The sequence below is a fragment of the Prunus dulcis genome, chromosome 5 (genome assembly GCF_902201215.1).
Source record: "Prunus dulcis chromosome 5, ALMONDv2, whole genome shotgun sequence".
NCBI lineage: Eukaryota > Viridiplantae > Streptophyta > Magnoliopsida > Rosales > Rosaceae > Prunus > Prunus dulcis.
The window spans coordinates 10,841,492-10,860,579 of NC_047654.1; the positions used below are offsets into that span (position 1 = coordinate 10,841,492).

General features: G+C 36.9%; 3 protein-coding genes across 7 annotated transcripts; 1 reads left to right on the top strand and 2 right to left on the bottom strand.

The window, feature by feature from the left end:
- The first annotated feature begins 1,498 nt into the window (after window positions 1–1,498).
- LOC117629364 (mitogen-activated protein kinase kinase kinase 7-like) lies at window positions 1,499–4,899 on the top strand. The gene is made up of 4 exons (XM_034361922.1): window positions 1,499–1,805; window positions 1,910–2,038; window positions 2,230–4,292; window positions 4,428–4,899. The coding sequence occupies exons 3-4, from the start codon at window positions 2,327–2,329 to the stop codon at window positions 4,676–4,678; spliced, it is 2,217 nt and encodes a 738-aa protein (XP_034217813.1). The 5' UTR covers window positions 1,499–1,805; window positions 1,910–2,038; window positions 2,230–2,326; the 3' UTR covers window positions 4,679–4,899.
- A 336-nt stretch (window positions 4,900–5,235) lies between these two features.
- On the bottom strand, window positions 5,236–12,951 carry LOC117627680 (protein SPA1-RELATED 2-like). Of its 2 annotated transcripts, XM_034359876.1 has the most exons (8): window positions 12,612–12,949; window positions 10,519–12,117; window positions 10,263–10,420; window positions 8,599–9,436; window positions 8,156–8,302; window positions 6,843–7,166; window positions 6,596–6,655; window positions 5,236–6,384 (listed from the first exon to the last, which is right to left on the bottom strand). In XM_034359876.1, the coding sequence occupies exons 2-8, from the start codon at window positions 12,028–12,030 to the stop codon at window positions 6,193–6,195; spliced, it is 3,231 nt and encodes a 1,076-aa protein (XP_034215767.1). In that variant the 5' UTR covers window positions 12,031–12,117; window positions 12,612–12,949; the 3' UTR covers window positions 5,236–6,192. The 2 variants fall into 2 exon arrangements, with proteins under 2 accessions (XP_034215767.1, XP_034215768.1); XM_034359877.1 differs by lacking the exons at window positions 5,236–6,384; window positions 6,596–6,655 and having other exon boundaries at window positions 6,923–7,167; window positions 12,612–12,951.
- Window positions 12,952–14,758: 1,807 nt separating this feature from the next.
- On the bottom strand, window positions 14,759–19,088 carry LOC117628723. Of its 4 annotated transcripts, none has more exons than XM_034361231.1 (6): window positions 18,545–19,088; window positions 18,207–18,290; window positions 18,047–18,122; window positions 16,746–17,501; window positions 15,896–16,371; window positions 14,759–15,126 (listed from the first exon to the last, which is right to left on the bottom strand). In XM_034361231.1, exons 4-6 carry the CDS (start codon window positions 17,431–17,433, stop codon window positions 15,097–15,099), a joined length of 1,194 nt encoding a protein of 397 aa, XP_034217122.1. In that variant the 5' UTR covers window positions 17,434–17,501; window positions 18,047–18,122; window positions 18,207–18,290; window positions 18,545–19,088; the 3' UTR covers window positions 14,759–15,096. The 4 variants fall into 4 exon arrangements, with proteins under 4 accessions (XP_034217122.1, XP_034217121.1, XP_034217120.1 ...); XM_034361230.1 differs by having other exon boundaries at window positions 18,047–18,139; XM_034361229.1 differs by lacking the exon at window positions 18,207–18,290 and having other exon boundaries at window positions 18,047–18,167.

A 19,088-nucleotide genomic window follows, 5' to 3' on the forward strand; every position in this document is an offset into this window, starting at 1 on the left:
TACCTACAAAAGACACTCTGACGCTCAAGTCAATATTTGTGCAGCGATCTCTTAGTACTTGATTGAGTTTCTTGTACCTTTGGTTGAGGCTCAGTTGGGCTTTTATAGCGCTCCAAGGCTCCACCCCCTTGGTTTACGCATCCCGTCCTCCATTCCATAATCGTGGGGAGTTTGATCGGGTTATGCCTTCCTTGCTCTGCACTTCTTTAGTATGAGGAAGGTCTAACTAATCTACGTTTTCACTTGCTTGTAATCATGATATATTAGTTGGGCCTTGCTACGTGGGATAGGATTTTTGGTCCCTATATTTGGGAAACACGGTAACTACTTTGGCTAAAAAAAATTCTTAGTGACCAAATTGAATTTTCATAAAAAATAAATTGACCAAAAAGGTATTTATAGCTGTGAGTGAAGGCAAGAAGGTTGGCTTTCACTCGTTTATCTTTGCAATCGACACCCTGGGGAGGCAACGATGTGAGAAGGCTACAGCCCACAGCCCCCAAATAGAAAGCTGTAATTACCATAATTAATCATCAAGTTTGAAAACTATCTAAAAAAACAACTGAAATAATAGTAAGAACATTTCAACAGCTCCTCAGACCGTCAGGCTCAGACGTGTGCTTTCATTGACCTAACCAGCAACAATTAGTTGTCTACGTGGCATATCCACATTGGCTTACTGGTAGCACCGAAGCTACCATGTATATATGATAATGATTTTCCGCCTTAATTTATGGCCACTAAATTAAGCATTTGTGGACCGTCGGATCACGTCAAACTCAAACATTTAAAAATTTATAACGTGCCGCGCACACCAACACAACACCCTTGCATGCAGCCCCTTGCCAAGTTGCCACATCCAAAGTAATTTGGCATAAATAATTCATCCAAATAAATATTTGACATAAATTTAATCAATTTTCATTAAAAATAAATTTAATAAATGTGGAATTGACGAAGATGACATGTTGAAGATATCTTTTGAACATGCGGAAGATTCATGATGTGGAAGGAAAAGTATTACAGTTATTTTCTTGAATAAAAATTGATGTCTGCTTTATAGATGTTCGTTTCTTAGTAAAAACAGACAATTAATATTGTATTGATAACATGTGGATGTTATTTATCGATACATTAGGCTTCTATATCGTATATCATGATTATCACGTACGGTCGAATATTCATCACCATTTGAACTTATTGGAACCTTCATTCATATTTATTTACTAATAATGTCATGTATTTCTTTTATTTTGCTTAGCTAATTAAATTAATAGCTCACGTATTTCATCAATGAGCTGATAGGTTGCTTAATTTATTCACACAGGGGTACCTAATGACAACTAATTTTGACCTGATTAATAAACGTTGTTTTTCGTTTTCTCTACGGAAGACGAAAATCGCGGGAACAAATATAAATAGGGTCCAAAGAAAACGGACCTGTTCAATTCAACAACGCCTCACTTTCTCGTCCAAAACCTGAAAATTTGTTTTTTCTTTTCTTCAAACCAATTTTTTTTAATTTAAAAAAACAATAAAAAAAACTGCTTTCTTCTTCTTGTTCTTGGGTCTCAGTTTTTCCAAAATTAATATTCGTTACAGAACGTGACAAACTGCCGCCTCGGAAAATCCGTTTTTTTCTTTTTTCTTTTTTCTTTCTAGCTTGGTTTTCATTTCTTGTTTGGTTTTTAATGAGAAAACCGCCTGATCAGGCGGCTCAGATTGATTCATTGACCACCTTCTTCGTCTGGTTTTTGGAGGGATTACTTTGAATCTGGACCAGAACTAGAACCTGAACCAGACCGGTCTGTTTTCTTTGTTCAGCTCTGGTTTTTCTCTTCTTGAGGTTCAAATATTTTCAGTTTTTGTTAATTAATTTCTCTTTCTTTGGGGTACCCATCGGAAATAGGTGGTGTTGCTTGATGATGATGATCAGATTTTTGGGTTGGGGACAGAGTTGAATGTGAATTGGTGTTTGCTTGGATGCTAGCTAGCTCATTTGGATTCTACAGCAAGAAAGTTCGATTTTTTACTCCAGGTACATAATATTTTATGATCTCTTCATTTATTTTACCCCTATTATCATAATATTTAGAATCCTCATATGAAACAAGTTTGGCATGCATGTGGGTCTTGATGCATGGTTGGAAAGTTGTAATCTTGATGAGTAAATGTAACCCTTTTTATTTTTGTGTTTTTGCTTATTTTGTTCTGTTTTTTCTGGCACAGCATCTTGAGTTGTTGAGCATTTGATTGGACTTGTTGCTGAATTTATACATCTGATTAGCTACTGTGTTGAGAAAATTTTCGGTTTTCTGGGGCCGGAATGGAACAATTCCGGCATATTGGAGAGGTTGTGGGAAGCATGAAGGCTCTGTTGATGGTACAAGATGAGACTCTGATCAATCAATGTCAGTGCTCATTGTTGCATGATGTATTCAGTATGGCCTTTGACACAATTGGAGAGGAGATCAGGCTGAACCTAAAGCTCGAAGAGAAAAAGACCAAATGGAAAGTTCTTGAGAAGCCGTTGAGGGAGCTTCACACAGTTTTCAAAGAAGGGGAGCTCTACATTAGGCACTGCATGGATGCCAGTAATTGGTGGAGCAAAACAATCCTCCTCCATCAGAACAAGGACTCTGTTGAATTTCATGTTCATAACTTGTTCTGCTACTACGCGGCTGTGATTGAGGCAATTGAGAACGCTGGAGAGATTGCTGGACTCGATCAGGATGTGATGCACAAGAAGAGGATTTTGCTCACAAGGAAGTATGATAGGGAGTGGAATGACCCCAAGCTTTTCCAATGGAGATTTGGGAAGCAGTATTTGGTCCCAAAGGCCATCTGCAAAAGGTTGGAGAGTGCTTGGAGGGAAGATAGATGGCGGCTTATTGAAACGCTCAAGGAGAACAAAATTTCAGGATCCCTTGGTTCGACAAGGAATGAGCAGCAGCTTGGAGACTTGCTGCTGAAGAAGCTACATGGGTCAGATTTCAGTGGGAAGCTGTTTCCAAGCACAATCTTATTAGCATCCAAGGACTACCAAATTAGGCAGCGGTTAGGAGGGGGAAGCCAGTACAAGGAAATCCAGTGGTTGGGGAAAAACTTTGCCTTGAGACACTTCTTCGGGGATCTTGAACCTTTGAACTCGGAGATTTCAACTCTCCTCTCACTTTCCCACCCCCATGTACTGCAGTACCTTTGTGGGTTTTATGATGAGGAGAAGAAGGAGTGCTTTCTTGTTATGGAGTTGATGAGCAAGGATCTGCGCTGCTACATGAAGGAGAACCGTGGTGCAAGAAGGCAGGTTTTGTTTTCAATCCCAGTGGTGGTTGATATCATGCTTCAGATTGCAAGAGGCATGGAATATCTCCACTCTAGGAAGATCTACCATGGAGAGTTGAACCCTTGTAACGTCTTTCTCAAGGCAAGGAGCTGCACAGAAGGTTATTTTCAAGTAAAAGTATCAGGTTTTGGTTTATCATCCGTACACAAACCTACTTCACGATACTCACAGCAGCAAAATGAGATCAACCCTTTGATTTGGTGTGCCCCAGAAGTCCTGGCTGAGCAAGAACAACCAGGGAATAACCGTCGTACCAAATACACAGAGAAAGCAGACGTATACAGCTTTGCGATGCTTTGCTTTGAGCTCTTGACTGGGAAGGTTCCTTTTGAAGATTCACATCTCCAAGGGGACAAGATGAGTCGCACTATAAGAGCAGGAGGGAGGCCTCTCTTCCCTTTCCCTTCACCAAAGTACCTTGTCAACTTAACCAAGAGATGCTGGCATACTGACCCATCTCAGCGCCTGACTTTCTCATCCATCTGTCGAATTCTACGCTACATAAAGAACTTTCTTACCTTGAACCCCGACGACGATCAGCCTATACTGCAATCCCCTCCTATGGATTATTGTGAGATAGAGACATGGTTCCTGAAGAATAGTTCAGCAGCAGGGTATGCTGATTTATCCTCAATATCACAACTTCCATTTCAAATGTTTTCTTATAGACTTGGGGAGAAGGAGAAGACTAGGCCCGGCCTCGTCAGGATTAAGAGTCTGGATTCTGTAAGTGATACAACTTCGATGAGGAGGCAAGAAGCCCCAAATTGCAGAAATGACAGTATGTCTGTCGTCGAAGATCCATTTGTACCATTAAGTGATACGAGGTCTGTTTGCTCTGATTTGAGGTCTGTTTTTGATTTGAGGTCAGTATGTTCCGAAGCTCCAACCAAGAAAACTCTCACTGCAAAGAAACGCCCCGGAGTGAGCGCTAGAAAAGGCTTAGGTCAGCTAATAATTTCACCTAAACTCTTTTCTGCGTTGATGAGAAACATTGATCATCATATTACTTTAAGCACTTCTGTGCTTTCTAAATTACCATTCGAATCTTGACTAGAAAAATGCTGATCTGGTTATGCAGGGACATCAAGATCACCAGCAACACCAAGATTTTCGACACCAAGACTTTCGTCACCAAGGCTTCCTCCACCAAAACTTCCATTACCAAAAATTCCACCACCAAAAGTTTCGACGCCATTAAAACCATGTCGTCGCAGCAGCACGAAGATGAACAATGGGAGCAGTCCACTACCGAGTCCTATGAGTACAAAGAGTACTGCAAGCGGCAGACACAGACCGTGTGGTCATGTCTCGGACTCGGAGATACATTAGCCTTTTGCTCACAACACCAAAAGAGTTGCTGGCATTGAATAGAATAGCACACAGTAAAAGGTTCCACAAATTATTCAACCAAGTATGGATCAGTTTTTGTTACCCTTAAACAAAAATGCTAGTTTGGTTTTAAGACATAGAAACAGTGAATTTTCATTGTCTGCTTCATGTGTAACTTTCAAGTTCTTATATATAGGTACATAGGTTTGAAGATAATAATAGTATAGAGTTTTGCTTTTTTTTTTTTTTTTTCTTCTCATACAATGTTCTCGCATGGCCTGTATATACTTTCTTGACCCCTGTACTTCTATTTGATTTTTTTTTTTCTTCTCTTTTTAAAGAAAAAAAAAAAGGAAATTCTTTTAATTTTACCGTGCAAGTATAAATATAGCACACAGTTATTATCAGACAGTGCTATGTCCAGAAGAATTATGCATAATATGAAGAAATAAGGTGATTTCTAATTCAAACTACAACAGAGCATATCAAGAGGCAAGATAAAATGGCAACATTTTTCGCCAATGAATAAATAAATCTGAAATATAATCCATGCCCTCTTATCAAAATTTAAACTGCAAGATATCATAGAAATCGCGCAATCGTAAATGAGATACAATTCAATTCTGTGGTCTCCCAAAATAACGATGTTCATATAAAACCTAATCTCCTAAAGTTTACAACATGAGGCCCTATGTACTACGCTATATATACTGAAAACCACTCAAGAGGGATCAACCTCTTTGAAAGTGTTACAAATGCTTTTTAGTTGTTTTCTCACCAAACACTTTGGTCATATATTATATGACAGTCCTTCATTTAAGAATAGGACTTGAAATGAATAATACTATAAAGAACATACATTCTAACCAAATTAGTTGACCGCTAATGTGATCCGAAAATGATCTATGTCACATCATTCCGGCATAAACTGAAACTGTTGAGGAATAAATGCTTAGCTTAGGGATGGAGCTCAGACTTCTACTCCCCAGTTTAATCACTTATGCTTGACACTGCTGTTCCAAGAATCTATTTTCATCCTCAAACCGCTCATCCGGATTTCACATTGGTTATGGTTATCACAATTTAAAATTTTCGAAGCCGAGTATCACAAAGAAATCCTCAAGTCTCCTTTATTTATTGCAATACGACACTGTTAAAAGTTGGTCAGTTCTTGTGCTGGTATCACAAAATTCTGATTTGAAGATTCAAAATATTTTCACAACCAGATGGATGTCCTTCAGATACTATATTTTGGGGCTGAAATGTTCACCGTGAGTAATTTAGTCAAGTTCGGCCCCTCTATCAAACGTTGATGGCTAGAATCTGAGATACACTAAGAATCTAAGATTCATAGTCTTTCCATGAAAACTTATTTCCGGGAGTTTTGCCATATGAACTTACAGTTTCAGCTTTGTAATAGGCCTCCCAGAAGAAACTCAGGGAATAACAAGCCATCAAGAAGGTTTCAAAAGGATAATAACTTCTTGATTGATGTCAAGGGGGTTACCTTTTCCTTAAATAATCTGCAACACTTTTATACACCCACTTGAATTGGCAGCAACAACCATGTCTGATTTCCCTCTCCAGCAGACACTCGAAACAAATTGTCCATTATCATCATCAGTCTCAGTTCCAGAAATACGATCTATAGAGCCAAACTTGTGTGAAGTGATTGGCATAGGCAGAGATCTATAGTAAGCATAAACCTGGAACAGGATATGAGATATCAACTCCAAAAGTTAAAGAAGCTAATTTATATTTTGATTAAACTGCAAATCCCACATAAGCACTGTCTAGAAATTCAGTACTTCCTTTTTACCTTTTTTTGTTCAAAACTTCATTTTAATTCAATTAGAAGTCCATTCATTTTTCATTTTATAAATAATGAACCACATAGCATGGAAATTAAATGTATACCTCATTTGTTTCTGAACCACAAGCTATGTAACCATCTGAAACGGACAAACCTACAAAGTTCTGAGGAGGGAGTAAGCATCCAAAGTGTGAAGTGAACCAACCGAGAGAAAGACCCCAAAACAAAAAAACTTGGTTAGATAGTTACGATGTAGTTAAAGCAAGTATTAGCTAGATCTCAAAATCAAGACAGAAATAGAAATAGATTCTAGTATACAGAACCAATAAAAAAATTAGTGGGGTGGCCAACCTTCTCATTGGTATGACCCCCAAGGGTTAAGCTGCAAGCATTGGTGGATGGACCATTTATACTGCTTTTGTTAAGATCCCATAGCTTTAATGTGTTGTCAGTTGATGCAGAAACAAGGGTCTCAGAGTCCAAAAATTTTACATAGCTTACAGCTTTCTCATGGCCAGCCAGTACACACCACGGAATCTTAGTATTTCGAAGATCATAGCAATAGGTTCTGAAGTCCGCAGATCCAAAGGACAGTAAATGAGTTGAGTGGGCAGAGAACTGCACACAACATACATTCGCATTTGCAATGTTCTTGATGGTTCCTAAACATTTTTTCTGAAAAGAAAACGAAAAAAGGGGTTTCAGAAGAATCTCACAATATCTTAAGCAGTAATCAGTGCTAGGATGAAGAAGAGCCGAAATGAAAGAAAGATATGTCAGGCATCATTTGGCCACAATTTCTTTACAGGGATTGTGTTTTGAGCATCAAAAGCCCCATCAGCATTCAGGGATTGATGCAGATCATACTGAGACACTTTATTATGGTTTATTTATGTCAATTTAACATTTCATATTTTATTTTAATTTTGGAATTTTTATATTATGCAGGGCTTGGTTAATTTTGATTGGGATTTCTTTAACTATTAGGGCTTGTTTTCCCCTTACTAGGGTTTTCATATTATATTAGCTTTATTCCCTCCCTTACTGGGTTTGCGCTGTCTATAATAAAAATAAGCTCTTACTGTTATTGGCAATCACAGTAACAAAATAAAGCTAAGAAGGAAACCTGATAGTAAAGAAAAACAAACCCTAGTAGTTCCCAATTAAAATTTAAGCAAGCCCTACATATTTAAATTCCAAAATGAACACAAAATGTGAAATCCCAAATTGACATATATCTATTAAAAAAAAATTCATAGCATCTGCATTAGGGACCATCACAAGGACACCCAACTACTAGTTCAATCAGCAACATTTGTACATCAGTAGCAAACATAAGTTTCATTTAAATAAGAATCATAAAAACCAAACAAGAGTTTCTCAAAATGGTAGATTTGATGCCTAACTAACAGAAAAATGATAGACAGCATCTTACTTTGACGTTAATTTTCTAAAGAAGTCAAATCATTTCATGAATTACAAAGGCATTGGGACAGTAAAACTAACAGACAACAAAGAACAATTCCTTCTTCAACTAAAATTCTCGTATCATGAAGCACTTATCTTGATATATTATTATGCACAATAAATACATATAAGAGAGAGAGAGAGAGAGAGAGAGAGAGAGAGAGAGAGAGAGAGAGAGAGAGAGAGAGAGAGAGTGCCTCATTAATGCTCCATAGTTTCACAGAACCATCATCACTTCCACTGGCTAATTTTGTCGGATAAACTTGAGAAAAGTCTACAGACCAAGCCCTCCGTTCATGCTCATTGTATTGAGAAAATTCTTGACCAGTGCTGGCATCCCATAACTGGATTTCCATATAAAAAAAATTATGTCATGTGCAATGCAAGAAATCATTAAAGAATCAGGGCAAGAAATAGCCAGGGGCAAGCTAATATATTAGGGAAAAATGAGCCAAGCATGAATGCATGATAAAAAATAAAACAGAAAGCATACACCCTAAACAGTCATACATCTCTATTGGACTATTTCTGTGAAACATATCAAAAGGATGAACTTGCAGAGGCTGTCAGGTCAATATTCAGACAGAAGTATTTTTTTCCAGCAAAATAGACAACTCTGAGTAGCACAAGATATACATACCTTGACTATCCCATCATAATCAGTTGAAGCCAGATAGTTTTTGATATAGTTGTTCCAGCAAACACAGCTGATCTTTGATTTGTTTGACATCTCAATCGCCGGATAATGAATATCAACAGAATCGTTGAAGAAAGCATTAAACTCAAAAATCTTAATTTTCTTTGAGATCCCAGCAGCAGCAAAATAGTCTTCATCCCGATCAAAACTCAAAGAGCAAATTACATTTGAGGAACTGTTGAAATCTCCATTTCTTAGTATGCCACGTACTTCAAACTTACTGTAATGAGCATACCTGCACAAACCATCGAAGATGGCTCCCAGTCGATCAGTGGCAGTCTCCTTTTCTTCATCCTTCGTTGCCACACACCAATTCTTGCGATTTCTTAGTAAATCTTTATCTGTGCGTGTTGTAGAATCAGTCCCAGGATACTGAATTCTTGATCTCATCGAGAAGTAAGCACTCTCAAGCTGATCGATATTCCTCATCAACCTCGAATCATTTGAACTAGGAACAGAAGATATTGGAGAAAGCCCCTCTGACCTTGAATCTTCTTCAAGAACCAACGTATTTTTCCTTACATTCAGGGATTCATTGTACAAGCAACGATCAATCAGGGGTTTTCTTGAACAGTGCCTCCTCTCAACTTCTTCAACATCAGCTTCTAGGAACCGAATGGTTTCCATCAACTTGGTGGCAGCCTTCTGCTTCTTTTCTTTCATTGATGTAAGGAAATGCAATAATAACTCCAATTCTGCATCCTCTTGGTCCACAGAAGATGACAATTCTTCTACACAAACCTCCTGTAGCCCATTAACTACTTCAGATTGTAGAATTTCCCTGGCATCACCAATGATCATAAAGTAAGAAGTCAGAATAGTATAGTAAGTACAAATTGAGGTTAGAATTCTGATTTTTTTTTTTTATTTTTTTTTTTGGGTGGGAGAAAAGCAATGGCATAATTTAGAACACTTCCATCAAATATTCAACCAAGGAGCCATAGTGCACTCCAGTAGGGTATTGAGAGAGTGAATAATAAAACATCAAACTCTAATCACTTATATATCCACAAGAAGCCTGGAGGATCGTTGCCCAAAAAAAAAACCTGGAGGATCATGAGGTTCACACACAAAGCTTCAACCCCTTCATGCATGAATATTATTTCTTTTTAAAAAGGAATAAAATTCAATTTCCAAGATTCAGAAGTCTCCATCAACCTATGAGAAATTTCCTAAAAGATCCATGAACCAAGGTAAATTTCAATTGCTATTCAAAGTACCATTAAATAAGTAATTATAACAGTAGCCCTAGAACAGGATATGGGCTTAAGATTTTTGGATTCGAGTTTCACATCATATAAAAGGTCATCCCATTTTCTTCAACTGCACAATTCAATTGCATTTTGTGTTTCTATATATTTATTGTTTATGCATATATATAACACCTATTTGGGAGATCCTTGACACTATAACTTACAGTTCTATCAACTGCTATATACAAGATTATTTTTATGGCATAAATATTCAGAATATAATTCCTTTCCAATATTACATCCTTCAATATTATTTACCAGAAAATACACACCTTCACAGTCATGGATACAAAATCCATGTAGTTGATGTGAATAAAAATGTTATAAAATAACATGACAAGGGTTCAGCACTACCTTGTTGTTGGGCGTGATGATGGATCTGGATGAAGTAGCCAAAGACAAAATCCAGCCTCCTTAGCATTTTCTGACAGAAAATTTGGGGGAAGAATTCTATGGCGCAGGTTGGACATTGCTGCAGCAAGGGCGCTATTTGAGTCAAAATGAGCAAGTAACTGAAACGAATACCCAAATTAATCCATTAGACTTTTCATTCAATTTGGTGAAGCAATATCATGTGTCAAGTGCAGCAACAAAATTATTCAATTTGCACCTCAAAAAGAAGAACACCCAGATTGTAGATATTTGATAAAACTGTGCAGCTCCCCTCACTGAGTTCCTCCGGACTAATATACCACTTCTCTTCCAAATGATCACTTATTGAAGTCAACTGTTGAGCTGCATTACGCATATGAGGACTGCTGGACTTGATACGTGTCCCATGCTTTGGATCTGGGTTACGTTCATCAAATGCATCACTTCTGTTCTGCAGACCAGTGATGTTGATGCGGCTGGTATTCATAGTTTTGCGTTTGACGTAGGAAGTGGTCGGGAACTGAGGCCATTGCAATCTAGTGTTCTGACTGATCTTTTGCTTCTTTGCAGATAAACTAACAGATGAAAACTCCTGCTCAACTAACCTTTTTCTAATCGAACTATTTTCTGAATGAGAAATATCTTCATCCATTATACTCGCTGACATCTCCTTTTGGACTAGTAAGCCGACATACTTGACCTGATTTGAAGGCAACAACTGGAAGAAAAAAGGCCGCAATCCATGCAAAGCAACTCCTTGAGAATGGAAGTGATCCACCAGATCCACTATCTGTCTAAATATATACATGCATTCAACTTTATTTGCTTTAGGACGTTCAGTTTTCAGCCATTCTCTCAAACTGATACCATCATGATCAGAGCCACAAGGCCTGGGCCCAACATTCTCACCATTGGAAGAAGGCATAAAAATATTGGCATCCAGACTCAGTATTGGATCAGAAGCTGCCATAGAACCACCACCCAAAGAAGCTGACATAGAACCATCAACCACATTTGCTATATTCAGGTTTCTAGGTTCAACATGACAGCTCGCATGGTATGGACCTTTGCAAATGACACCCTTACCCTTCAATGTATTTTTAACAAAAAACTCAGAGAAGCCTGATTTAGATAGGATTTTTGTCCGGATACCTGTGTAAGTATTGCCTGAAACCCCTCTATTTCCAGTATTTGTCAATTCTTCCACAACTTCATAGTGATTGTCACTAAATGCCTTCTGAGTCAAAAACTCAGGGAAAGATGTGGACCTCCCGTTCTCCAAGCCATTGGGCATTACCTGCCCATTATCCCTGAATGCAGTATTGACCCGCGAACTCCCACTTCCTGATCCACTTGCTAGCTGATATAAATGTTGCCACGAGTTCTGCCTAGCTTGCATCTTTCCTTGATTGTTTGATGTATCAAGAATAGCTAAGTTTGGATTATTGCAATTTCTCACGGTTAACTCTTCCACAGTGAAACCAGCATCTTCCATAAAGCCTAGACTATTATATTGGTGTTCTAATCCATTCACATGGCACATATTCCTATCTACACTATGACTGTCAAACATCTCCAAAAACTCCTGACGTGAGCTTGGGGAATAATTGTCCTCACCTGGTATACGCATCTCTTGGCATTCTAATGTGTTGTTTTCGGGTTTCAGTGAAAACTCATTTTCTTTCCTTTGGAGCTGTGCACCCTCTGCTGGATCTGATGAGGTCACTTCCTCAGCCACTAGATCATCCATGCTGCCTATACTGATTTCATTCAACCAACTCTAGATGACGCTCTATAAAGGAATTTGTTCAGTGAGGAACCACGTGCAAGTACGTACCTACATCCAGAAACACTTGTAAGACTATAAGACTATCAGAGCCATAAAATTATAAACTATAAATATAATTAAGCTGCAGTCATTCTGAAGTGAAATTCAAGCAGCAATTCATCAACCTTGAAACATCTTCTGAATAAGAAACCAGATTAAAATGCTACTTAATTACAGACACTAATAAATGACTCATCTACCAAAACATTTATAAAATGAATTGTTTAAAAAAACAATTTGCTAATATTACAGGACCTTTGATAACTGATAAGTATTATCCCTAGTGATGTCCAGTTCATCTGCTACGAATATGCAACCACAGTAGCCCAACAAGTAATAACAAATAATTGGACTAATAAGCTTTCACTTCCTAGAATACCAGCAGACTAAAACCAGCAACAACATTTCTTTTCCTTCATTTACTCGGCATCCAAGCAGAACCTAAAATCAAAACTGAAAAAAAAAAAAAAAACTAACAATCCTCCAATTAATGCATAGCTGACCTGAATTAGCTCCGAAAAAAGCAGTTTCCACACCAGACGGCGAAACCCGGAGGGTTCAATTCTCTGACGCAGTAAGTCTCAGAGGAAGTCAAAACTGGAAGAATCGTCAAGCTCAAAAACCCTAAGAGAAGCCAAAGCTGAAGAATAAAGTGAAAAGAGAGCCGAGGTGTTGGTATCTTTTTGCCAGAAAATGGAAAGCAAATATCTTTAACCTCCCGTCGCTATTTTCAGATAATTTTCTCAGTCTCTGTATTATCTTTTTTTTCTTTGAAAATTCAGTGAGGAAATTTTCTTCTGTTAATTTTCTTCTATATTTTTTTTCGGTTTGGTGATTTTCTGAATTGGAACGCGGAAAAGGAACAGCCAGCAATATCCAGCAGATTGATTGATTTATTTTTATTTGTTTGTTTGTTTGTTTTTATGATAATTATTCTTTTTATTAAAAGTAACGGCACAGAACGGTTCCGATATCTGAAGCAACAACGAATCCAGCCGCATGTTTGGGCCACGGTATATGTGAGTAGTTAAAAAGAAAATGAAATATATATATATATATATATATTTTAAAAATTATGATTCTTTTTGCTTAATAATGTAATCCTTTCATTGATGTTTTTAGCTTTCATGATTTTCATGGATCTCAATGGATGTGAATATATATATAGCAAAAGGCTTTTATACTTTCATATAACTCAAAATTAATTTTATTTTATTCTTTAAAAATAGAGATGATTAAATAGGCGGCTTAGAATATGGGCGCGTTCTTTCGAACATTTAAATTTTAAATGTGTCATTCAGTGAGCCGATACAATAGTCAAACGAAAAGAGCAAGACTAAACCGAGCCATAATTTCATGTGTAATTATGTATCTACACTTATTAGTCATGTGTAATTATTGAACATGTGTTAAATTTGAAGATTCTTTTTGTTGGAGATTCTCTCAAATCAATAATATAAGATAAATAGATGGATGCATATTAGGGGTAAAAATTATATATTTGCTCTTCTAATTTATTGCATGTGTTTCGATTGGAAATATTGGAATTGATTTTGTCATTTTTGGACAAACAAACCATAATTTCAATAAATCAGTCAAGTAAAGTATGAGGGTTGTTTCACTTTAACACTAAATGGTTTCGTGTTAAATTATTAATTCGCGTTAATATGGTTAGTTTGTTTCCTTTCTATTAACAACACATGTTTTCAACGTGTTAGAATAAATATGACCTAAAATTTTGGTAGAATAAATATCAGCAAAAAAAAAAAAGTGTTAGAACAAATCCTTGTTTTGTTTTGTTTTGTTCATAGAAAAACATTAAAGATGTTTTTGTTAAGAATTGATTAAGGATCAAGAAGTTCAGCTGTGAGATAACTCACTGACATATCTAATGGATAGCGGAGATTAGAACTCCTTAACTAATTCTTAATTCTTAATGAAAATTCTTTCTGAAGAAGCTTTCTTTTCCAAATATTTTTACAAATCCCTTTTTTTGAAATAGAGGTGCCTTTTTTTGAAAGTGCCATTAAAAAATTATAATAGGTTCGTCGGTTGGATGTAAAGGTAATATGGGGATAAGGCCTGTTTAAAGTTGAATAAAAATAAATTAAAATTGGCCAATAATCATCACAAATTAGCCCAAAATTAAGGTAGACAGTATCATTTTCATTTGATAAGATGGTCCACGTTGATAAATAATTGAACCAACTAAAGCTAACTTATAGACTTTGTCATTATCAAAAGCAATAAAAACATATAGAATTTTGTCATTTTAAAGGGGGGTGGGTGGCCAATTTTTGTTGTTTTTATTCATTTTTAAGATAAATTCAAACTATTAGCTATAAACATTTATTTAAAAAAAAAGAAGATAAATTTAAACTAAGAAGAAGAAGTGGCGCTCCAAGGTGCACGTATGTACAAGTCCAAGAAATGGGCTGCTGCACGTGCAAATCAACAGGTGATCACGATTTTATCACGTGGCCCGTCACGATTTTATCACTTGTGCAAAAGGCTCAATTCCATCGGTATTATTTAGCTGTGGTTGGGCCCACATTTGGAAGTAGGGACCCTGCAGACAATTTGCAATTTGCAACGGTGTGCTGCATGTTTGAATGGTTCATAACTACAAAGCAAAGCATGGGATATATAATTGACCCAAAAAAGAAGCAAGAGATATATAAATAGAAACTAGAGCAACCATAGCTGCAAATTCACATTAGTAAACAGATTGTCACTACACCATTTCACTGACCAGCCCAATACGAAAACTGTCTACTACTCGGGTTTGTATTGCTCCCGTCGAAATTATAAGTTCATACGTACAATATAGCAAAAGTAAAGGGCTCAGATCAAATTCTGTCAAGCATATAGCATATCTCAAAAAAGTGCTCAAAGTACCACTGATAGGTCTCTTGCAGTCACAAAGAAGTTCTCCAGCATACACCTACATCTCCTTGACAGTTCCTTTTTAGCCTCCCATATGGATCCTCAGATACAAGAATCTCTTGAAAAGTATTCCTGAAGCATATGTGCAAAACCAAATTATACTAACAGCAGTAAGAACAAGTACAAATGGCTGATCAAAGATTACCACTCAACTATCTACAATACAAAACATGAGAAATTTCAAAATAGTAGTTGATCACTCAAAATAAATATGTCCCACACATACATTAAAATTTCTCTTGTTGGAAACAATGGGGTTGAACCTCATTGATGACAAATTTCCTGGGATTTGGGAAAAGCTTAAAACCTGAGGCATCAACAGGGAACGGGTATAAAAGGAACCTCTCCCTAAAATACCCCACTTTTTATTGCTGAATAGCTCAATGATTTTATGCTTTTGTAACAAAAAGAATACAGATGCAGGTAAATGTATTCCAGGATCTGGATACAAACTTAAATCCAGAAGCAAAAGTAATTGTGAAAAAATATTACAGTTCATTTAGAAAGTAAATATTATTTAATACGCTGTATATGTTCAAGTGTGTTGTAAGCCAATTGCTACCTTCGCTTCCTTTGGTTTAGCATCCACTGGTACTCACAAATTTGTATCGTACAGCTCAAGTAACTAAGGAATGTTAAATGCATAAGGATATTCATTTGGAGTATAGCAGCACATACACACACAAAGAAGAAGCATAAAACAGAATAAATGACCAGAACATTTAATGGCATGCAACTTAAATGACGTCTATTGCGAGCCAAGAGCAGAAACAGCATTTGTCCCACTTTCAGGATTTTTCTCAAATGCATCAAGTCACAACATGTGTCATTCTTTATTTACCTTTCTTTCTTTGACCTTTTGCATCGCATAAGAGTATAAAAACTGACGTCTATTGCCATCCTCAGAATCAGAAGAACTGGAACTAGAACTGCCACTATCACAATCAACCCTCGCCTCCGCAAGAGGCCTAATAAATTCCAATAACTTCTGTTCTGGCTCTATTTCTTCTTCAGCTTGTCTTAAGTTCACTGGATCACGACTTGATGGGTCATTAGTAGTGGAAGTAACAACTGCTTCTGAGCAGTGATTCACCTTAGAACCAAAGGGTTCAAGGTTTAACTTAGAGTGTTGCTCCATCTCGTCAAAATTGTCGTCACCATTCTCCTTAACACCACTGCTCAGAGATGAAGCACATTTTCTTTTGAGAAACTTTGGTTTCTTTTGTACCCCAGACAAACCTGAATTTTCTCTGGGTGCACAATCATCATCACTAGAGACAACAATACCAGCGCCTCCGGATGAAAATTTGCGAGCACCTGGCATGGAAGATTTATGTTAGGCATCGCAGAGACATTGGCAACAAGGTTCCAGGAAACTTTGAAGATGACAAATATAATTCGTTGCATATTTAGCAAAACATGTGGGAATTGGCCCTAAGAATAATCATATACACCTATTATCATTGTTGAACTACATTTATGATGTTCCTTTAAAGAGTAATCACAATTATTTTAATGACAACAAAGTTGTAATATCTATAACAGTACTAGCAATTAACCAAGTTACTTCAAAGTTCATACACACTGTGTATACTTCATAAAGCCTAACAAAACTCAAACAGTAAATTCAGTTAACCAACAGCTAGCAATTAGAATGGATTAAAATGACATATCATAGAGTTCTCTGATACCTGAATTTTGCTGATGTCCATTGCCTTTAGAATGCGAATGATCACTCAAAGGAGAGACTGGTGCGCTAGCTGCCACGCTTCCATTTTCATTCAACTCATCCACATTCTCTAAATCTATGACAGGGGAACGGGTTACACCACAATTGTCCTTTTTACCATCAACAATCATTCCACAATTTCCTCTTCTTCCTCTCATTTTTCTTGAACCCATACGCCTTTCATTCATCAATTCCTCTGTATCCTTCTCTAACCTTGAAATGTTGTTCTCCCATCTTGTAAAATTACTATGAAGCAACGCCTCAAGCTTCTTCTTTTCACTCTCCAACTCATCGTTCTTCCTCCTGAGCTCCAACATTGTAACTTTATCATCGGATCCCACTCCCCTCATCACCACCTCCAGTAGCTTCTCGTATCTCTCATTTGCTGCATTTCGCTCTTCCTCAAGGTAAAGCTTTTCCAACCTATCAAATTGGTGTTTTTCCTCCAGCACTTCATTCTCACTCTTCAGCTTAATAATCTCCCTCTTTAGTTTAGTTTCTCTGGCTATTAATTTTTCTTCTACATGGTTGAAATCAGAAGTCAGAAATGCTGATCTCAGCGTCGAAATCAAATGCGAAATGCTAGCAATATCATCTTCCGCTTCATCTTGGCTGAAATTTCTACTCATGGGTCGTGTCTGAAACCCCATTTTCACGCACAACTCTAGACTGACACCTTCTAAAGGAATTTGTTCAGTGAGGAAACATGTGCAAGTACCTACATCCAGAAACACAAATAAACTATCAGAGCCATAAAACTATAAACTATAAATCTAATTAAGCTGCAGTCATTCTGAAGTGAAATTCAAGCAGCAATCCATCAACCTTGAATGAAACAGCTTCTGAATAAGAAAACCAGATTAAAATACATAAGTTACACATACTGGCAATCAGCAATTTGCTACTTAATTACAGACACTAATAAATGAATCATCTACCAAAACATTTATAAATTGAATTGTTTAAAAACACATTTAAAAAAACAATTTACTAATGTTACAGGACCTTTGATAAATAATATGTATTATCCCTAGTGATGTCCAGTTCATCTTCTAAGAACATGCAACAAAAGTAGCCCAACATATAATAACAAATAATTGGATTAATAAGCTTTCACTTCCTAGAATACCAACAGACTAAAACCAGCAACAACATTTCTTTTCCTTCATTTATCGGCATCCAAGCAGAGCATAAAATTAAAACTGAAAAAAAGAAGAAAAAAAGAAGGTAACAATGCTCCAATTAAATTAATGCATAGGTGACCTGATTTGGCTCCGAAAAAGCAGTTTCCACAATAGATGGCGAAGCCCGGAGGGTTCAATTCTCTGACGCAGTACACCTTAGAGGAAGTCAAAACTGGAAGAATCGTCAAGCTCAACCTAAGCTGAAGAATAAAGCGAAAAGAGAGCCGAGGTGTTGGTACCTTTTTGCCAAAAATGGAAAGCAAATATCTTTAACCCTCCCTTCGCTATATTCGGATAATTTAATGCTTTTCACGCGCAACTATCTGGAAAAATAATAATAATTAATTATTATTATTATAAATAATAAATAAAAAACCCAAATCAAACCCAGAGAAACTACGAAACTTGGAAGAGCTTAACTCAAAACCTAAAACCCAAAACCCACCAGCAAAGAAAAAATCTTTGGTCACTTCAACTACCCAACAAGCCACAAAAATCAAGCAATGTAAAGAAAAATTAGGAATTCAACCCCCATGATTTCAAAAACGAAAAAAGTTCAAGTCTTTGAGAAACTTACCAGAAACAGGCCACCCAACAGCGTGATAATGAGGAACTCCTTTGTCGGCAGAGATGGAGGCGTTGAGAAGTCTGAGGTTTTGGTTTTGAAACGACAATAGGCTTCCGAAGCGTTGTGCTGTGGGAAATTTTTTTGAAAAAAATTATGAAAGGAAGAAAGAAAAAAAGTCGCGGGTTTTGTTTGTGAGAGATTTTGAAGCGAAGCAAGCAACAGATTGAAGAGACTAGACGTGACAATATTACACACGATCCGTTAATCCGACGCGAATTAGCAAGAAGTTATCGTGTTGACCTGTTAGTTATATATTAAACTAACGAGTTATATCATATAAATTCGCAAATATCTGTTCACCTGTTAAGCTCAGGGCATTTCTATACATTTATTTTTTTTCTTTTTTCTACACAAAAAAAGCGACTCTCCCACTATCTTTCTCTATGTGTAAGTTTCTTCTATTTTCATTATTTTTCTCTCTCTCACTGGTTGTCTCATTAATGGAGGTTTAAGGATTAGGAAAGGAGGAGAGAGAGGAAGAGGGGGGCTATGA

Excerpts from the sequence above, each read along its gene's own strand:
- LOC117629364 (XM_034361922.1), top strand. The coding sequence starts at position 2,327 with ATGGAACAATTCCGGCATATTGGAGAGGTTGTGGGAAGCATGAAGGCT. Across the intron at positions 4,293-4,427 it reads GAGCGCTAGAAAAGGCTTAG|GGACATCAAGATCACCAGCA; the intron begins GTCAGCTAATAA and ends CTGGTTATGCAG.
- LOC117627680 (XM_034359876.1), bottom strand. The coding sequence starts at position 12,030 with ATGGATGATCTAGTGGCTGAGGAAGTGACCTCATCAGATCCAGCAGAG. Across the intron at positions 10,421-10,518 it reads TGGGTGTTCTTCTTTTTGAG|TTACTTGCTCATTTTGACTC; the intron begins GTGCAAATTGAA and ends TATTCGTTTCAG. Across the intron at positions 7,167-8,155 it reads AACTATGGAGCATTAATGAG|AAAAAATGTTTAGGAACCAT; the intron begins GCACTCTCTCTC and ends TTTTCTTTTCAG.
- LOC117628723 (XM_034361229.1), bottom strand. The coding sequence starts at position 17,433 with ATGGGGTTTCAGACACGACCCATGAGTAGAAATTTCAGCCAAGATGAA. Across the intron at positions 16,372-16,745 it reads TGGACATCAGCAAAATTCAG|GTGCTCGCAAATTTTCATCC; the intron begins GTATCAGAGAAC and ends CTTCCATGCCAG. Across the intron at positions 15,127-15,895 it reads AAAAGGTCAAAGAAAGAAAG|GAATACTTTTCAAGAGATTC; the intron begins GTAAATAAAGAA and ends CATATGCTTCAG.